This window comes from Oculina patagonica, chromosome 5, assembly GCF_052425735.1.
Source record: "Oculina patagonica isolate OP01 chromosome 5, crgOcupat, whole genome shotgun sequence".
NCBI classification, from domain to species: domain Eukaryota; kingdom Metazoa; phylum Cnidaria; class Anthozoa; order Scleractinia; family Oculinidae; genus Oculina; species Oculina patagonica.
Genome location: NC_135762.1, coordinates 25,009,323 through 25,027,857, shown reverse-complemented (window position 1 = coordinate 25,027,857; position 18,535 = coordinate 25,009,323). Strand labels below are relative to the sequence as shown.

The 18,535-nt window shown below is 38.1% G+C and overlaps 2 protein-coding genes across 3 annotated transcripts; both read left to right on the top strand.

Annotated features, from left to right (window-relative positions):
• Positions 1 to 6,402: 6,402 nt before the first annotated feature.
• On the top strand, positions 6,403 to 7,323 carry LOC144653483 (melanocyte-stimulating hormone receptor-like). Its single transcript, XM_078513473.1, has one exon. The coding sequence runs from the start codon at positions 6,403 to 6,405 to the stop codon at positions 7,321 to 7,323; it is 921 nt and encodes a 306-aa protein (XP_078369599.1).
• A 5,006-nt stretch (positions 7,324 to 12,329) lies between these two features.
• On the top strand, positions 12,330 to 16,526 carry LOC144654799 (uncharacterized). 2 transcript variants are annotated; one of them, XM_078515022.1, is made up of 6 exons: positions 12,330 to 12,976; positions 13,154 to 13,225; positions 14,158 to 14,316; positions 15,023 to 15,124; positions 15,397 to 15,565; positions 16,122 to 16,526. In XM_078515022.1, the coding sequence occupies exons 1-6, from the start codon at positions 12,974 to 12,976 to the stop codon at positions 16,208 to 16,210; spliced, it is 594 nt and encodes a 197-aa protein (XP_078371148.1). In that variant the 5' UTR covers positions 12,330 to 12,973; the 3' UTR covers positions 16,211 to 16,526. The 2 variants fall into 2 exon arrangements, with proteins under 2 accessions (XP_078371148.1, XP_078371147.1); XM_078515021.1 differs by having other exon boundaries at positions 12,331 to 13,225.
• The last annotated feature ends 2,009 nt before the right edge of the window (positions 16,527 to 18,535 follow it).

The following is an 18,535-nucleotide window of genomic DNA, read 5'->3' as shown; positions in this document are numbered from 1 at the left end:
ACGGCTGCCGATCCTTTCAGCATATTCTTCCTTCGACCTGTACTCAGAAAGGAACCTGAGAAGACGCACTTTGTTGCTACCGGATAACAAGTACTTCTTCCACTGGCGTAGACAGAACTGCTGGGAGCTAGTTATGGCGACCGCTAGCTGACCAGTATTGCTTCTTCTTTCCATCAAAAAGTCAACTCTTCTTGTTTCCCCTGCCTGTATCAGTATTCTCTTGAAAATCATAACTGCCAAGTCGGAGAATCTCTCTGGTATCTTCCTCACTGTTTAAAGCATTGCCATTGCGTCGATGATGACTGCTGGTGTTTGAGCTGGCAAGCCCTGAAGACTCTCTACCCCAACCTCTAGAAGTTTGCCGCTTTGTTGGTTTTCACTAGCGCGCCAGCGACCATGGACGTGAGCCCAGCTCGTGGACTGGCAACTGTCGAAAATACATTTGCCTGCTTTGATCAATAACGAGTAATCCACCAAAAAGATTTATTTTCTGTTCTTATTATGACAGCACTTCCTCCCTTTGACACGGTTGTCTTCCTTTGAACGTCACGGAACGTACCAAGCTTCAACTTGGAGAGTGTCTCAAAGAAACCTACAGAATCATTCAGCAGTCTGTCCTTACAAACGCTGTTCCTTTCCCTTTGGCGGCAAGTTAATCTAACTTGTTGGTTTCCGTCGCTACACAACCAGAACTAAGACTGGCGAGTTCCTTTGATGGTTCAAATGGATCCTTCCAATTGCTGACAACCTCCATTACTTTTCTTACATGTTTATCGCGTTTCATCCGAGACTTCCCAGCTTCCTTGTGACGACGATCTTCTTCTTTTTTCCCTGTCATCCTACGACACTTGTCAACAAAAAGGGCACGAGAATGCGCAGATAAGATCCATCGCTGTACCGCATTCTTTTTGAGACTGAAGCCAACGATGCCACCTTTTGTTTTCGTACTTCTGTTTAAAGTCTGTTCTACGGTCTGGTCAACGGAAAGTTGAGCAAATTCATGTATAGTGTTCCACTGGACGCCAAAGTCTCCATTCTCTGACATCATTTGAGCTTCAAGGTGGGTTTCTGATAGCTGGATCAGGTAAACAGGTAGGTAACGAGCATAATTCACATGGTCGTAGGCGACTACCATGGCAGCATTTCCCTGATGCACCCAATACGGAGGGGCCAGTTGCCTTCTTTGGTTGCTCTGATAAATGTCAGCAGCAACAAGATCATTTCAAAGTACGATCTCCAGAACGTTTTAAGGGAACCATTGTCTTCTTCACTATATAACTTGAAAAGATCAAGAATCTTGATGAAGTCTGCCATCACGAGAAGCCTATTAAATTTCTCAGCGGAAATGTCTTTTCTAATATCCACTATGGCATTAGTGAGTTTTAAGTAGTTGGTTGGGTGACCGTTGTTCTGAAGCCACGACTTGAATCCTCTCCACTGTAGCCACTGTAGTGCTTCGAATAATTGATTGCCCTATTACATGTGGCAAATTGTTTTAAAAATGTCTCACAAATACCACGATGGTTATAAGACAAACTACTACACTAGAAACTGATTAAAAGATAATTGGAGACTATTTTGCAAAAAAAGAGGCAATTTCTTACCTTCTGCTGATTCAGCAAATTTCCAAGATGGCAGACCCTACCATGTGGTTGCTAAGTGCATGACGGGACAGGGGCTCAAAATGCATTGTGGTACAAACAAGGCAAGGTGATTAAAAGGGGAAAACACAAAAACAATTGATTTTTTCGTGATAATTGGGTTGCAAACATAAGACAACGACATTTGTAACCAAGAAAATAGCAGGAATGGGTTTATTTACGGTTTCCATGGCAACTGGTGGAAAGCAACAAACCTAAAAAGTGTGAAATGTGACAAAATACTAATTTTAAATATGTTTGTTAAAATCTTTATCAACTTTGGGCGCGTATTTTGCGATTTGTATTAGAGATTTGACATCACTTGTATTTACAAAGCAAAACTTACCTCCACTCTCCCCCCGTAAAAAGCATGTCATATCTCCCTTATGCACCACTTACCGTCCTGGTAACAAGTGGATTGAGAAAATTTAGACTTTCACCTTTAATTTGATACCAATTTCACTAGGTATTAAGGGGGGTGCTACGAAAACCTATTTTTAGGCCCCTTTTGAAATTTGGCTCATGGACTAATAATTGTTCTCTTGTTCATAATTTGCCATGATTCACTTATATAAAATACAGCTAAAATCGTTTGCCTCCGTTTACTCATCTTTGATATTTTTTTATTATAAACCCTGTAAACCATGCTGAATTACAAAAAATCTATCGACAAGAAAATTTTGGCGCGAACGTCCTTAAATTGGACCTTTATTAAGCGGTCACCTATATTACGCGGTCGCCATAGCCGTTTAGACTCTCTCTCTCTCTCTCCACCGCTAAGGCTTCTTCCCCTTTTTTCGACGTTTTTGCTTGTTTACAAGCTAAAAACGTGGAATAGGGGTTATGTGAACAAAATTTGGAACCACATATTTGTAAACTCTGAAGGGACTTTTTTAATTTCTCAAGGGACTGTTTTAATTTCTCAAGGGATTACTTTCCGCTGCGGGTGATCACTTGCGATCTCGTGAAAAAAACGTGACTTGTCGCATTTACAAACGTTATATAACAATTTTAAAAGTGACATGTCAGCTTTCTTATCTCAACGCACGTGTGTCTGAAAGGCGATCTATATAAAGCGTCGCACAAACAATGGATTGGGTAACTAAAACACGAATAAATAATCACTAGCACTTACATCGTTTAAAAAATACAAACGTCAAAAATAAACCATACCAAAAAACTCGCTCTTTTCAAAGATATTATTGAAGTTAAAACAAATGCAAGAGATGGGGGCTTCTTTTAGCTTAGGAGCGTTTAAAAATTAGGCCAAATTTGGTCGCTACATGCAAGCGCAACTCTATTTCGTCATCAGCCTACACTGTAGGTCGTTAGGGACGTGACCTCGCGTTGACAGGGAATGACAGCAATGTTGCATGAATCGGCTTTACAACATGCGATCGTATCTACGCAGTTCGAGTGGAATTTCAGTCAAAGACAGCAAAATTCTTTCGTATATCATCTTCAAATATAATTCGAAAGCATTCACTGTATATATGGCTTTTGTTTAATCCTGGGTCTTGATATCCGACCCTCGCAGAGCCTAGACTAAACGCAGCTTGAGTGTAACGATTTGTTTACGCCGCAATTTAATATATGCGCAATGTTTTCTCCGACAGTAGTCGGAAATATCCGTATTTTTTTTCGTGCTTTTTGGTGGAGCAATCGTAACGATATGGCCTTGAACACATTGAACAGCGGTCTACCTATAACAATTCAAATATGGCGTCGCAAAAACAAAGCGTCAAACGCATATTTTGCTGTTTCATTTGCTAATTTCGCTGCCGTAATCGACTGCCTCGAAAGGTCCTTGCAATTTTAAAGTATAGAATTGTCAGATCTCGGTGAAACTTGCACTGTTTATTTGTGTAATGTTAAGGACTTTTTGAAAAAGATTAGACAAACTGATTTCAATGTTTAATGATTATATTTTATCGCTTTTAGATAGGATTTTTATATTTATATATATATATATTTTTTAGGAATCTTAATTTAGCTAGATGGTGTTGTTGTTTGTTTGTTTGTTTGTTTGTTTGTTTTTTTTTTTTTTTTTTTTTTTTTTTAACCATTTTAAAATAGTCTGATGTAATACTTTTATACCCTTTGTTTTGATGTAAATACTTTTGTAAATACTAAACTTTTAATCGTGGAGCACCTGTAAACTAGCTAACAGCTAAGTGTGTACTTTTTTCCACGTTAAATAAAGTATGTATGTATGTATGTATGTAAGGAATATGTGTATAAATACCCGGCGCGGACGAGCCATTTTTGACAAAATTATATGGCTGCATTTCCTCCGCGAAGATAGGATATTGTTAAACTAAACTACAAAGAAACTGTAATGATAAGTTCGAAGAACAATGCACAGGATAAACCTTCGACTCATACTTCATGCAAAAACGTCGATAATCCGAAGAGACTTTGATTTAATAAAGCAAGATTGAGAGAGAAGGAAATTTAAAGCGCGCGGTGGATGACGGAAAGAGAAGGGAATGCTATTATTGGGCAGCTTGGCACACAAGGGAAGACATTTCTTAACTCACTTTCGAGTCTGCGGTCGCTGACAGTGCCAACAACTTCATACTCATAACCAGAAGCATTATTCACTGGTGAGGAGACTTCGGCGCTCTTCTAATATTTAAATTTAGTTCTTCTGTGCGTTAGACTTGATAAAGTCTTAGCCTTGTGTATCTTCACCCTAACACGACAAGTATACGTTTGTTTACCATGGTCCTTACGCTTTGCTATGGTAACGATGCGCCAATAGGCTTGACGAACAAAGTCTGAAGAAATTTGCCAATTTTTCAAATTGTGTTGTCCATGACGTAGCTCATTTAACTTTGTTTTCTGTCATTTTTTTTGAGTACTTTGACACGAAAAGCGCTTTTCTCACGAGTCTAAAAATGTACGGTAGGTTACCCAATCTAACACGCTTGAGACTGAGTATCAGCTCTGATGAATCCACCTCTAAATCCATTTGTATACTGCTGGAAGCCATCAGGTAAGGAGTCGGCAAGTGCCAAAACATGAGAAGTGACGGATACGACGATCAGACAGTTTTCTTGTTTACCAAGTTCGAGATTAGATGAGTCGAGATTAGCAGGGTTTTCTCTGCTGGTTGAATCTTTTCCTTCTTATTAACTGACCAGATATATAACTGTTTGAAAAACAAACAATTTTAAGCAGCCGCCGCTATCTATCGAACTAAAAGATGTGACGGAAAAGCCGCCAATTTTTTAGACTTCATTTCCTTTTGCCTTTGATGCTGAGTCACTTTTCATCATGTATTTTGCGTTTTAATAAATAAAAAGTCCATCAAACTGAATTTAAAGGTAATTCAGGACGACGTTTAATTTGCTGGTTGCTCATCACCTGCTGCCAAGAGTCAATACGTCGAAAAAATTAAACGGAAATGACTGACATATCAAACAATGTAGAGAAGTCGTCTCCTGTTGTCTTAGGCGAACTAGGATAAAAAAACCCCGTCTTATCGCGATCACAAACCAATATAATCAGTGTGGTAGTAATTTGTTTTGTTAAAAAATATACCTAAGCTGTATTTCATATTCCTTTTTCCCCTTCTTTGCTAGAACTGTTCTTCCAAAAAACAAAGAAAACATTTTCGCAACAACCTAAATTCAAATTAATTTTACGTTACCAATGCACGACATTGCCTGCCTTTTTCACGCTCCGGTTTTTTGATGTTTTATCTTATAAATTACTGATTTAAACGATTTATTGACACAATCCATAAGTGAATCTTGACGTATGCCAAGTAAGTTGGAAAGGAAGTTGAAGTTTAGCTTTGGATCCAGTTCACAAGGCTTTATCAGAACACAAACGGGTAGCTTTGTTATTTTTGCCGTAGTAAATGTCATTTAAGTTACTGTGCAATGAAAACGATTTGTAACAAGGCGCATTCTGTTAACTGAATTAACTTTAATTTTAATTAAGTGTCAAGATTTATTTAATCAATGACGCTGATCAATCCTTGTTAGTGGTAGGGAGGTGAACATCAGCTGCGAAAAGTGGTCCAACTTCCTTAGTTGCGAAATACATCTTCCGCCTCAAACTGCGACTGAAATCTTTCGAAGGAACGCATGCAGGGTTAAGAATAAGGTTTAAGGTAACAACACTTGTTAGAGGCCATTACCACCGTTGTTATAGTTGTGTGCATGAATATAAATTTAATTTTGTAAAGCTATATAATTTAGAAGATCATTCACACCTAGTAGTTAATTTCAAGGTTGTGTTAGTAAATATTATTCCGATTCTGATTAGAAGTAAAACAAGCGGTATGAGTTGTTTTTTAGCAAGAGTGAAATTGCGACTGAAGAAGCATGAAATTTTGTGAAAATTAATGATTTCATTTGTTTTTGTTTTTTTCGCAGGAAAAACATTCATTCACCAAGCAAGCATAAATCATCGATACGAGTCTGGTTTGTTTAAATAAGGTCTGGACTTGGTGCAGATAGCTATAGTGATTTCTGCTACGTAATATTTTCTTACCATCAGGAAGCTAAGGACAAGTGAACCGGAGTTATTATCCGCATCATGACGCAATAAAGACCCAAAAAGACGTTGCAAACGAATGCCAACAACTTTTATTAACAAACAAACACGAAGCTAGCAAAAAGAGAAGGAGAAGAAGAAGAAGAAAAAAAAGCAGAAGCAGAAGAAGAAGAAGAAGAAGAAGAAGAAGAAGAAGAAGAAGAAGAAGAAGAGGAAGAAGAAGAAAAAGAAGAAGTCTATAAGAAGACCTGAAATGGGGAACCTAACTGAAGATGGAAACCACACGGCAATTCGTGAGTTATTCTGTAGAACAGGACATAATGGATTACACCAAAAGATTATTATTTCAGCGTTAAACATTCCTTTATCTATCACTGCATTTCTGGGAAATCTTCTAATCATCGTTGCTCTTCAAAAAGTGTCGTCCCTTCATCCGCCATCAAAACTCTTGTTAGGCTGCCTTGCGAGCACCGATCTCTGCGTGGGTCTCATCGCACAACCTCTTTACGTAAGCTTTTTATGGTTTTCAGCACACTCCAAACATTGTTATTATCTTAATGTCGTTACATTTTCAATAAGCGTACTTCTTTGTGGGGTGTCTTTGCTCGCACTAACTGCTATAAGCGTGGACAGACTTCTCGCTCTGTTGTTGGGACTGAAATACAGACAGATGGTAACGTTAAGAAGAGTGTTGGTCGTGGTTATTATTATTTGGATTTCTAGTGTTGCCGTGGTAATGACAGTATTGAACAACTTTCGCACTACTACAGGCATCGCCTGCTTAATACTGTTATTTTGCGTCACAACCTCAACTTTCTGTTACTCCAAAATCTATCTGACACTTCGCCATCACCAAGCTCAAGTACAAGACCGTTTTCATCAAGGACAAGTGAACGGAGAAGGAAATCCTCTGAATATAGCACGATACAGAAAGACAGTGTCTAGTGCATTGTGGGTGCAAATGATATTGCTGGGTTGTTATCTTCCTTATGGTATAGTCGGAGCTGTTCGTGCTGTTACTGACACGTCATCTCTTTATCTCGCTTGGGATGTAACGCTGTCTCTTCTTTTCTTAAATTCGTCACTGAATCCATTACTGTACTGTTGGAAAATAAGGCAAGTACGACAAGCAGTGAAGGACACGATAAGACAATTATTTTGTTTATCGAGTTAACTGTCTGTACAGTAGACTGCAAAATCAAGCCATTGAACAGACAGAAATTTAATTCTTTAATAATAAGGCAGCATTTGACTAACACAGCAAGTGCTGGCGCAATCAAACTGTCCAAGCAAGAATTGAGAATAGGGGAAATTAAAAAGGGAACGCGAAGGGAACAGGAAGGCGGATGAATCGTTTAAATCTCTGCCGAGCAATTTTTTGCCAGGCAGAGTTCTACAAAATTAAGGCATAATTGTTGCTTTTTCTGTGATCTGGGTACATCTTTAAGCTTCTTCAAGTCATGATATAAATACGTATACAGAACATTGCCCCAAGACATACCCCAAAACGTACATGTAGTCTGGAGTGCTTCCTTATTTTGCGTAAATGGAAGATCTGCGATTATAGATAGGGACATTTGCCTTGAGTTATCGCTGTACATTTTAATGGGTCTTGCCGTATTTTGGCGAGCCCATATGGCGAGTTATATTAAAATAAAAGAGACGATTTATAGCAACTGAAGTGATTTATTGACTACCATAACCCAAACTGTTTAAGTGTGTTCGGCGTTATGTGTTTTCAGGAGAACTAAGTGGACTACAGAAAAGAGTGATAAACCGGTCTTTTAGACAAATTCCATGGAATATTTCTATTTGTTTCGCCCGTTATTTGTACTCTATTGAGTGCAGTTGGCTGAGTATCTTGATATAACAAACGCTTTTATCACAGGTTCGAAAACGTACAGAGTTTATCAGAGAAAATAATAATAATAATGATGATGATGATGATGATGATGATGATGATGATGATGATGAGGAGGAGGAGGAGGAGGAGGAGGAGGAGGAGGAGGAGGGAGGAGGAGGATGAGGAGGACAAATAAGAATTTGCAGTGGTTTTTCCACAGAGTGGCTCTTCATCCACTGTTCTCGATCGAATTGGAATTTAGAACATGATAGCCTTTTAGAGCACCCAATTTGAGTGTCATAGGATCTACCAACTCTGTTCAGTCCTCTTCTGAATCCAGTTCTTTACTGCTGAGATCAGGAACGTGAGACAAACAGGGAAGGATATAAACGATCAGACAAAGTCCTTTTATCATGCAGGTGCAACGGAAGAACATAAAAAATAACAAAAACCACGGGTAGGTCAATCTAGCGACGCAAAAAGATTGGCCCCTGTCTAGACTGAAATACCTGGAAATGACGGTCACACAACATGTTTCAATAATAAAAATAAACAGTTTTATCACCTTAATTTATTAGTGACGTTGAAAGCTGTTTCTAGGTCCCTCTTTTTATTTAGCTTTTGTATTTTTGTTTTTTCGTTTTTTCTTTGCTGTAGAATCTCTTTTCCAAAAAAAGAAAAACATTTTCACAACAACCTAAGTTCAAATTCAAGTCAATAATCAGAAAATTCCCTTTATGCTTTTTTCTTGCTCAGACATCAACGATTTATTGACACAAGTTGAAAGTGGCAATATCATCAAAGTTGGAAAGGAAGTTGAAATTGATCAACGCGCGCGTCGTCATTAAAAAATAAATTGAAATTAAAGTTATTCAGGTCACTTTTTGTTTCTGCACGGAATAATCCTTTCTGTATCGCAGATCATTTCCTCTGTTAAATGCAAAAAATAAAAATATCATCCTTTAATATTGTTCTCATGAAGCCTGATCGTGAACGTTATTTTGTTAAATACCACCGCTAATTAACATTTCAACTTCCTTTCTAACTTTGTTGAAACGAGTCTTGTTAATGAGGAGCCACTTTTGGTTTGTATCAATAATTAATTGATATTTAAGTGACAATATCGAGACAAAATAATGGACAAAAAAAGGCGTGCAGGAAATGCCATGCAATACTGACTTAAATTTGAATTTACGTTGTCGTGAATGCATTTTCCCGGTTTATTGAAAAAGAGGTTCTACAGCATAGGAAAAAGAAGAAACAAAAACAAAACGAAAGGAGGGACTCGAAACAGAGCTTCGACACAGCCTTTCTATACCTCTGCTTATTTCAATTACTGAACATTGTTAAATACCCTTCATTTCAAAGTGTTTTCGGTCAACTGAGACAACAGGAGCCAATTCTTTTGCATTGAATTGCGATATCAGGGTCAGCCAGGGTTTTTAGGTATACGGTACACAGGGAGATTTTAAATTGGGTATACAGTATTTTTTGCGCCAAAATTGGACCTTTCATCAGTATAAACTACACTTTGTTTTTCTAATTTTTGGTATTTTGCATGATTTGGAAGGGATATTTTACGTATACTGGGTACATGCATGTTTTTCAGGTATATTGGTATACCACTTACCCCCCCCCCCCCCCTCCCCCTGGCCGACCCTGCTTGATTGACGTGCTCGTTGTTTTTGTTTATTTTTATGATGTTCTTCCATTGCGCATCTGTTCATGACAATCAGGAAGTGAAAGGTGTTTGCCTGAACGTATAATTACATCATTCGCTGAATGCACCACTTCTCTTATTTTCCAGAAGCAAAGAAGTGAATTCAGAGGTGGATTCAACAACTAATAGTCCCATGCACATTACATTGAACGACTTTAAAAGCTGTTTAGTCCGTACTTCTTTGAACCTATTTAAAAACGTGTTTCTTGGCTAGGTCAAGGTACTCAGGCAACTTTTAAAAGTCCACTTAAGAGAGTAAAAAAAAAAAAAACGGGCAAAGTGAATACAAATATCACGTGGACTTTTTACTTTAAAAAAACGGTTTCAGACTTTTCTTTAGTCCTTTTTAGTTATCCTGAGCGCACTCGACGCAGAGCACAATTTGTTTTGTTTGGATAACATTTGGAAAAAAAAAATCACATATTGCTAATATTGCTATACTCGTCACTTTTAATTTGAAACACACTAAAGGGCTCTCCAAAGTTAACAGCAATATTGAAAAAAAAATATGTAGCGATGCTTGTGGTTTCTGAGTCAATAATTTTATGACGTTCAAGGCAAATGACCTTTCTAACCGCACGTCTAAATTTACCCCAAATAAGGAAGTACACCTGAGTATGTTTAGTAGAATGTTTTGGGGCAATATTCTGTGGTATTTAAATAATCAATCGAAGAAGCTCAAGGATGTATCCAGATTATAGGAAACCCGTTTAATTAAGTAGAACAGTCACTGTGCTTAACAGAAATAACAGTAAGCCATATTTAATCGATTTCTATGGAAGACCACTGAGGTCCACTGAAAGTTTAATTGCTGGGTTTGATATAGCCTGCGTTGCAGACGTGCATTCATTACCGTTTCCGTTCCCTCTTTATTTCCACTATTCTCAATTCCTGTTGTCACAGCTTGGCCCACCGTTGCCCGTGTTAGTCGAAAGTTGCTTTACTATTAAAATATTTCTGACTGCAATTAATAACTTCCCTATTTGCTGTTTACTGTAAACGACTGTTAACTCGATAAACAACAAAAATGTTTTGTTGTGTCCTCCCGGCTGCTTCTCGTGTCTTACTTCCCAAATATTTCAACGGAAAAGTAGTCGGTTCAGAGTTGAATTTGACAAAAGAAGAGACAACGATACATCCCAAGCGAGATCAAGAGATGACGTGTTAGTAACAGCACGTACAGCTCCGACTCTACTACAAGGAATATAACAATAGAAATAAAAATAAGTTCAGTATTTAGAACAGGCCTTAAGGTCAAGTGTAGTGACTTCAAAAGCATGCAATACCTGTTCTAAATTTAGGTGCAAAACATCCTGCAAGTTTGATGTCATAATAAATGGGGAAACAGGATAAAGTTTACTAAGGATTTCATTCTGAACAGTCAGTGTTTTCCGTGATAAAAGAAATGCGGGTCTAAACTTTCAGATCACTGACAAAAAATGTTTTTCTGAGAGTCAGCTCAATCACCAACGCGAGTAATTAAGCGTTCATCACCTTTTCTGTTCCCTCTTTATTTCGACTATTTTCAATTCCTGTTTGCACAGCTTGGCCAGCCATTGCCTGTGTTAGTCGAATGCTGCTTTACTATTAAAATATTACTGACTGCAATTAATGACTTCCTTAAGCTTGTTTGCTGTTTACTGTAAAAGACTGTTAACTCGATAAACACAGTCCTTCCGGCTGCTTGTCTTGACTTATGGTGGATTTCCACTGACGCGTAATTTTTTCGTGCGTGAAAAGAATTAGAGACAATGTATGAACGGCTTGCGTAAACGTGTATGCCAGCCGTTCATACATTGTCTTAAATTTTTTTCACGCACGTAAAAAATTACGCGTCAGTGGAAATCCACCATTACTTGCTAAATATTTCAACGGAAGAGAAGTCGGTTCAGAGTTGAATTTGACAAAAGAAGAGACAACGTTACATCCTAAGCGAGATCAAGAGATGACGTGTCAGTTAGAGCACCTACAGCTTTGACTTTACCACAAGGAAGAAAACAGTAGTAAAAATAGGTTCAGCATATGTTTACTGCTATATAGTTCTTAAAAGAACCGTTACTTAATATAAAGGTTAGAACAAGGCTTTAAGTCAAGTGTAGGTAGTGACTTCAACAGCAATATAATTGTTCCAAATTTAGGTGCAAACATCCTGCAAGTGTGATGTCATAATAAATGGCGGGGGGGGGGGGAGGGGTAAATAAAGTTTATTAAAAGGCTTCATTCTGAACACTCTATTTCAAGTTTATTAAATGGCAGTCGTTATTAAAAAATTCAGGTTCTACACTTTCAGATCGGTGTCAAAGAATGTCTTTCGATGATTCAGCTTAATCACCAATGCGAAGTCTGAAACACGTACAGTGGAAAAGAGCTTGTCGTGCAATGCGCAGTGGTGACGTCACTGAAGAAACTGCTAATGTGAGGACATCAATGTCACAAAAGAAGTCAAAGAGCTAAAATATATCAGAGAGCTGAAACAAGAATACATCAGTCCAATTTCATGGAGTAAAATATAAAAAACGTTAGAAATATTAAGAACGAACTGAGACAAACTTAAACGAAAGAAGAAGCTAAAACGAGAAATATCGGAGAACTGAAACAAGAATATATCAGTCCAATTTCATGAATTAAAATATCGAAACCTTCGAAATATTAAGAACGAACCGAGACAAACTAAAACGAAAGAAGAGCTAAAACGAGAAATATCGGAGAACTGAAACAAGAATATATATCAGTCCAATTTCATGATGCAAAATATCAAAACCGACCACAAAATAATTAAGAACGGAACATATTGTTTCTAATCCCATTCAGGAACCTGTAAACATAGGGCCAGGGATCGGAGACAGCGGCATAACCGTCTCATTTCCTAACTTGCTCTTAACCTAAAAGGCAATCTTTTGTTAAGGGGGAAGCTTGAGAAGGCAGGCATCAAGGAAAAAAATAAAGCGAATGCTCAGTTTTCGGAGCTTCTTAACTATGTTTGAATGACCGCCTAACACGCAAAAACCCGGAAAATTGGTACAAATAGGGTAAAACCCAATTATATACGAACGTTCCCGCAAAACCGACCCTCAAAATTGGCTGAAACCGCCGAACCGCCACATTAAAATAGACTCTTCTTCGAGTGCCTTCAGATGGTATAAAAACGGTACGACTTGGTTAAAGAAGACATAAAACTCTTTACCACAAGAAGAGAGAAGAACGAGTAAAGAAGAACAAGAAGAGAAGAACTGACTCATTCTTTTATATTACCGGAGAAATATGGTAAGTTGTATTCGGCAATATTTTATCTTTGTTAGTCATACAATTGCTGTGCAATCATTTCTAATTGCAAACAAGTTTATCATGCGCATGCGAGAAACAGGGCTGGGTGCTGCGGTTTATTTATACGCAATGTAGCTCGTAAATTTCTAAATGTATTTTGCTTCTTTCTGTTATCAGGAGTACAAGGTGTTTCTCCTGTGCCTTGCCTTCTTTGTTGTTGCATCATGTGCACCTTCTCCAGACAAAAAGGTAAATCATCTCCGTACGTAACTTGATCTTAGTAAGTCCATGAAATTGCTATAGGAGCGCTGCGAGTAGTCATTAGCAAAGATAACGCCAAAGATAGTGCCAAAGATAAGCCAATTCTTCAGTTAAGCCTTTCATTTGCAAATTTTTTCCCCAAAACGCGTTTTTTTTAACCGTTAAGTTTGTCTACGATGTCGTTCACCTAAACTTTCTAGAAACACTTTCAACTGCGCAAATTTTGATAAAGATTCCATGTAAAAATGTAAATACGTGCGTCAAATTGACTTTTTTTTTTTTTGCTGAACCGTTCCAATTTTTTTTCTTGCTCCTTTACATTCCTTTTTTTTTCGGGTTTCTTATTCACGTTCCTTTCTACTCTTCATATTCTTTCTTCTGGTCTAAAAGTTTTGACGTAGTCATTGGAAACCCTGAAATGGGGACCTTGATCAATTACAGTTGTATTGGCCAGTTAAAGCACCCATTTTGCACCCAAAACGGATCGTGTTTTTCTTTGATTAGCTCTGTTAGAATGCAACCGATGTTCAAAATGAACAGTCCTGTAGAAAGGTCATTCCTCGTCCTATTAGCTGCTTATCTCAAAAATCTGCTGACGTGCTTATTGATGACGTCACAAGTGGTTCAATGACCGCGCCTCCAAATAGCGCCCAAATGTGCGTTTGCATATGAGAGGGTTAAAGGGCAGGTCAAACAGATGAAAGAAAGTAGTTCTGTGATTTTTTACATCTCAGTTAACTGCTAAGTATTTTGAACCTGAAAAAAAGAAGTTCTAAGCAACAAAATTGTGCTACATATTCCACATTCAATTTATGCCACTGATAACCATGCAATTTCAAGCTGAAAATGGATGTTTAGCTGTACTTAAATCTAGCCAAAATCATTTTCAGGAAAAAATCAAAATCCTTTTGTCTTTGCAGGACAACGTGTCCAAGTACAAGGTGAAAATAAAGGATGGAGATAAAGAGGTCGACGAAGAAATTGAAGTCGACACTGAGAAACAAACAGAGAAATTTCATATTCCAAAGACAGATTCCTCGAACGCCGGAGAAGTCGATGTTGTCTACGACTTCAAAAAGGTAAATAACAGAGGTAGGGTGGGTACTGCATGAGATGGTGCGGTATAACGCTCAATTGTAATAGGTTGTATTATGCTCACAGTAAACCGTGAAGTGCTAAGGGGAATAACGTGCTATATTATTTTAAGTACTCGCTTGCTTGCAATTGGCGGATCACCAATTCATTAAGTAACTTTCTGTCTTGTGTCCCACCCTTTTTGCGTAACTGACTTTGGAATACCCATTAAATGGGCTTTGACACGCAATTTTAAGCGATTTCGGCACAGACCAACTGGTCATAGATTTAAAATTGAAATATCAAAATAACCGCTTTAAACGGTAGAAGAACTCAAAATAAACACAGAAAGGCGAAAAAGGGGGCATGGATGGGCAAAATTCGAGGAGATTATTATTGATTGCGTTTGAAGTTGAAGTTTAGAGCTCTTAATTAACGAAAATAAAAAAAAAAGAATTACCTAAATTACCATGACCTAGCCCCTTTATGTGATTTCAGTGCTTCCTAATTACTTGCTAATTTAATAACATTTATCTACATTAATATTACATGTTAATATTGTTCCTTTTTAACACACAGCAAAGTAGGGGTAATGTGCTCCTGAGCAAAGTCATACTGCATCCGTTTCTGTCCTTTTCCTTCCATTAAGCTAAAATTCAAATGTGATTGTGATTCCTGATAATTGCGTTGTCCTATTTTTCACTGTTCTAGAACTTGGCCATGCACCGACTTTCTGCTGGCGAAGCCTGCTTTCTGAGTAACTCCACTGAAAATCTTCCAAAACCTGAAGACCTGGCCAAAGTGCTTAACGAGGTACGTAATTTCACTGTTTTAAATTCCACTTAGTAGCTGTACATCCTCATAGATTTCATTTAAATCATTGATTTGAAATATAATGTCGTTCAAAGTCTTAAATGCAGACATAGCTTGAGCCGACTGCTCGGTTATCCGGAATAGTTCGAAACTTCCATATTCTAAATAGCGCTAGAAAATAAGGCAGAGTCAATGCTAAGGAACACAAGACGAAGACTAAATCAAGTTTGACGAACCGAGAAGAACTATGTTTACTTTTGTTTAATTCTTAGGAGAGCAGCGAAGGCTCCTCACAACCAAATAATGTGACGGATTATGAGTATGAAGTTGTTGGCACTCTCAATGATCGCTCGGATCTGAGTGATGAAATGGCTGCCCTGTGTGCCAATCTGCCCATTTATCTTATCAAGGAGAAAAGGCTTGTTGTGGGAGTGGAAAAACGTAAGTAATACAAGTACCGCAGTTAGCACACCTATGGTATTCTCAAGATTTGCTGGTTCGCAAGTCGTGTTCAGCAATGTACCGGGACATGCCGAACGCGATCTGCGGCCTGATGGAGGGGGTTAATTTACATCACCACATTGCATGCAGTGTGGAACAGGTATAGAGCCCTAACAAGGGACTAACAAGACTCCTTGACCATGTTAAGCCACGCCTCGGGAAAAAGAAGTACCCTCGCCGATTTCAAACTTATATATCTTACATAAAAAAGAAATTCTACTTTTCACAGGGTCAACTCATTGGTGTAAATTCATTATATGAATCATCTATTACCCGACCCTGTTTATTATAACGTTCTAAGAATTTGATGGAAGTCAACATTGGACAATTTCTTCATTTCCGTTCGTTATCCCCCCCCCCCCTTAAATATTGCATCGATCTATAGCGATCTTAAAAAGGAATGTTTTCGAATTGTTTCCATTTGCGGATTTTTGATATTTTGTCCTTTGAAGATATTGATTTTCATTACTCTTCATTGTTCTGTGCCATGTTGCAGGTGCAAAGAGACGGATTTGCTTTCGATTTTACTATGTCAGATGTTGGGGAAGGATCTGCGTACGATTTTATGTTGTGAGATGCTTCTGAAAAGGATGTCACTGCCTTAAGGCTTCCTAAAAAAAGCTGTTAGTCAGACACAAAAAAATCATCTTTAATTTGATAAGCCGTAGAAGCCGAAGGAATTTAACATAAATTAAGCCTCACGCTCTCAAAATTGATTCATTGAATGATACGTTGAGTTTTGATACATCTTTATAATGTGATGGTAACTCCGCTTAGTTGAATTTTGTAACTTAAAACAATTGCGCTACACAATAATGCCATGGTAAACTATTTAATGGTGCAAATTAATAAGCAGCAATAGGAAGATGAGGCAAATAAAATCACTTGTGCAGTGAAAGAACTGAGATGTGTTTTTTTTTTATTTTAGTATGTATGAATGTAAAGCTGTCAGAGGCCTGAAAACTAAACTAACCTAACCACGAAATAAGAACAAGTACAAGAGAAATGGGTGAAATTTGAACGGGTGCCGGGGAAAAATACCCTAAAAAGCATATAATCACCTCAAGATAATTGTTCTGTTGTTCATAAATTGCAACGATCCACCTTTTAGGAGAGTGGACGGGGGCCTAACGGGGAGAGGTGGAGGGGGGGGGGGGTTGAAAAAAAGTAGTGCCCGAGGATGCCCATAGTAGAGGGGGTTAAAAGATGATGTCATACTCCGAAAGGCGCTCACCCCAAAATGGACAGTAACGTCATGAAAACCCTTGCGCACTTACACCACCAACGCTTATTTTTAGATTATGATGTCATCACTTTCAAAAACCCCTGGGCTATTATGACGTCCCTGAATCCCTGAATCCCTGGCCCAAAATATTCATTTTCAATTGCTCATGTAGAACTTTCTTATTCGGTTCTTTTGGACCTGGAGTGAAAATTGGTATGAATCCACGTGTTGTTATTTATCCAAAAAGACGCAAACTGTACATTTCAATTGTCAAAGTGGCCAGATGTACTGGATCTGGAGTGAAAATAAGCTGTAATCTACGTAGTGTTATTTTAACACGAGGGCCCAAATCGTCATTTTCAGGTGCTCATGTAGCACTTTTTTATTCGATTCTTTTGGACCTGGAGTAAAAATTAGTAGGAATCCACGTGTTGTCATTTTTCCGAAAATGCCCAAACTGTACATTTCAAGTCTCAAACTGGTGGGTTTTACGATAAGCTTTAATCTACGTGGTGTTATTTTAACACTAGGGACCAAAATCGTCATTTTCAGGTGCACTCTTTTTATTCGATTCTTTTGAACCTGGAATAAAAAATTGGGATGAATCCACGTGATGGCGGTTTTTCAAAAAGACCCAAACTGTACATTTCAAGTCTCAAACGGGCCAGTTTTACTGGATCTGGAGTGAAAATATGCTTTAATCTACGTGCTGGTGTTTCAACACAAGGGCCCAAAATCGTCATTTTCAGGTTCTCATGCAGCACTCTTTTTATTCGATTCGTTTGGACCTGGAGTGAAAATTGGTATGAATCCACGTGTTGTTATTTTTCCAAAAAGACGCAAACTGTACATTTCAAGTGTCAAAGTGGCCGGATTTACTGGATCTGGAGTGAAAATAAGCTTTAATCTAAGTGGTGTTATTTTAACACAAGGGTCCAAAATCGTCATTTTCAGTGGCTCATGTAGCACTTTCTTATTCGTTTCTTTTGGACCTGGAATAAAAAATAGGGATGAATCCACGTGATGGCGGTTTGTCAAAAAGACCCAAACTGTACATTTTAAGTCTCAAACAGGCCAGTTTTACTGGATCTGGAGTGAAAATATGCTTTAATCTAGGTGGTAGTGTTTCAACACAAGGGCCCAAAATCGTTATTTTTAGGTGCTCATCCAGCACCATTTTTATTCGATTCTATTGGACCTGGAGTGAAAATTGGGATGAATCCACGTGTTGTTATTTTTCCAAAAAGACCCAGACTGTCCATGTCAAGTCTCAAACAGGCCAGTTTTACTGGATCTGGAGTGAAAATATGCTTTAATCTACGTGGTGGTGTTTCAACACAAGGGCCCAAATCGTCATTTTCAGTGGTTCATGTAGCACTTTCTTATTCGATTCTTTTGGAACTGGAACAAAAAATTGGGATGAATCCACGTGTTGAAATTTTTCCCAAAAGACCCAAACTGTACATTTCAAGTCTCAAACTGGCCGGTTTTCTTGGATCTGGAGTGAAAATAAGCTTTTATCTACGTGGTGTTATTTTAACACAAGGGCCTAAAATCGTCATTCTCAGTGGCTCATGTAGCACTTTTTTATTCGATTCTTTTGGACCTGGAGTGATAATAGACCATTTGCATTATGACGTAAAAGCGCAAGGAATTCTGGTAGTTGTAGTTAGGTTCGCGGGAAA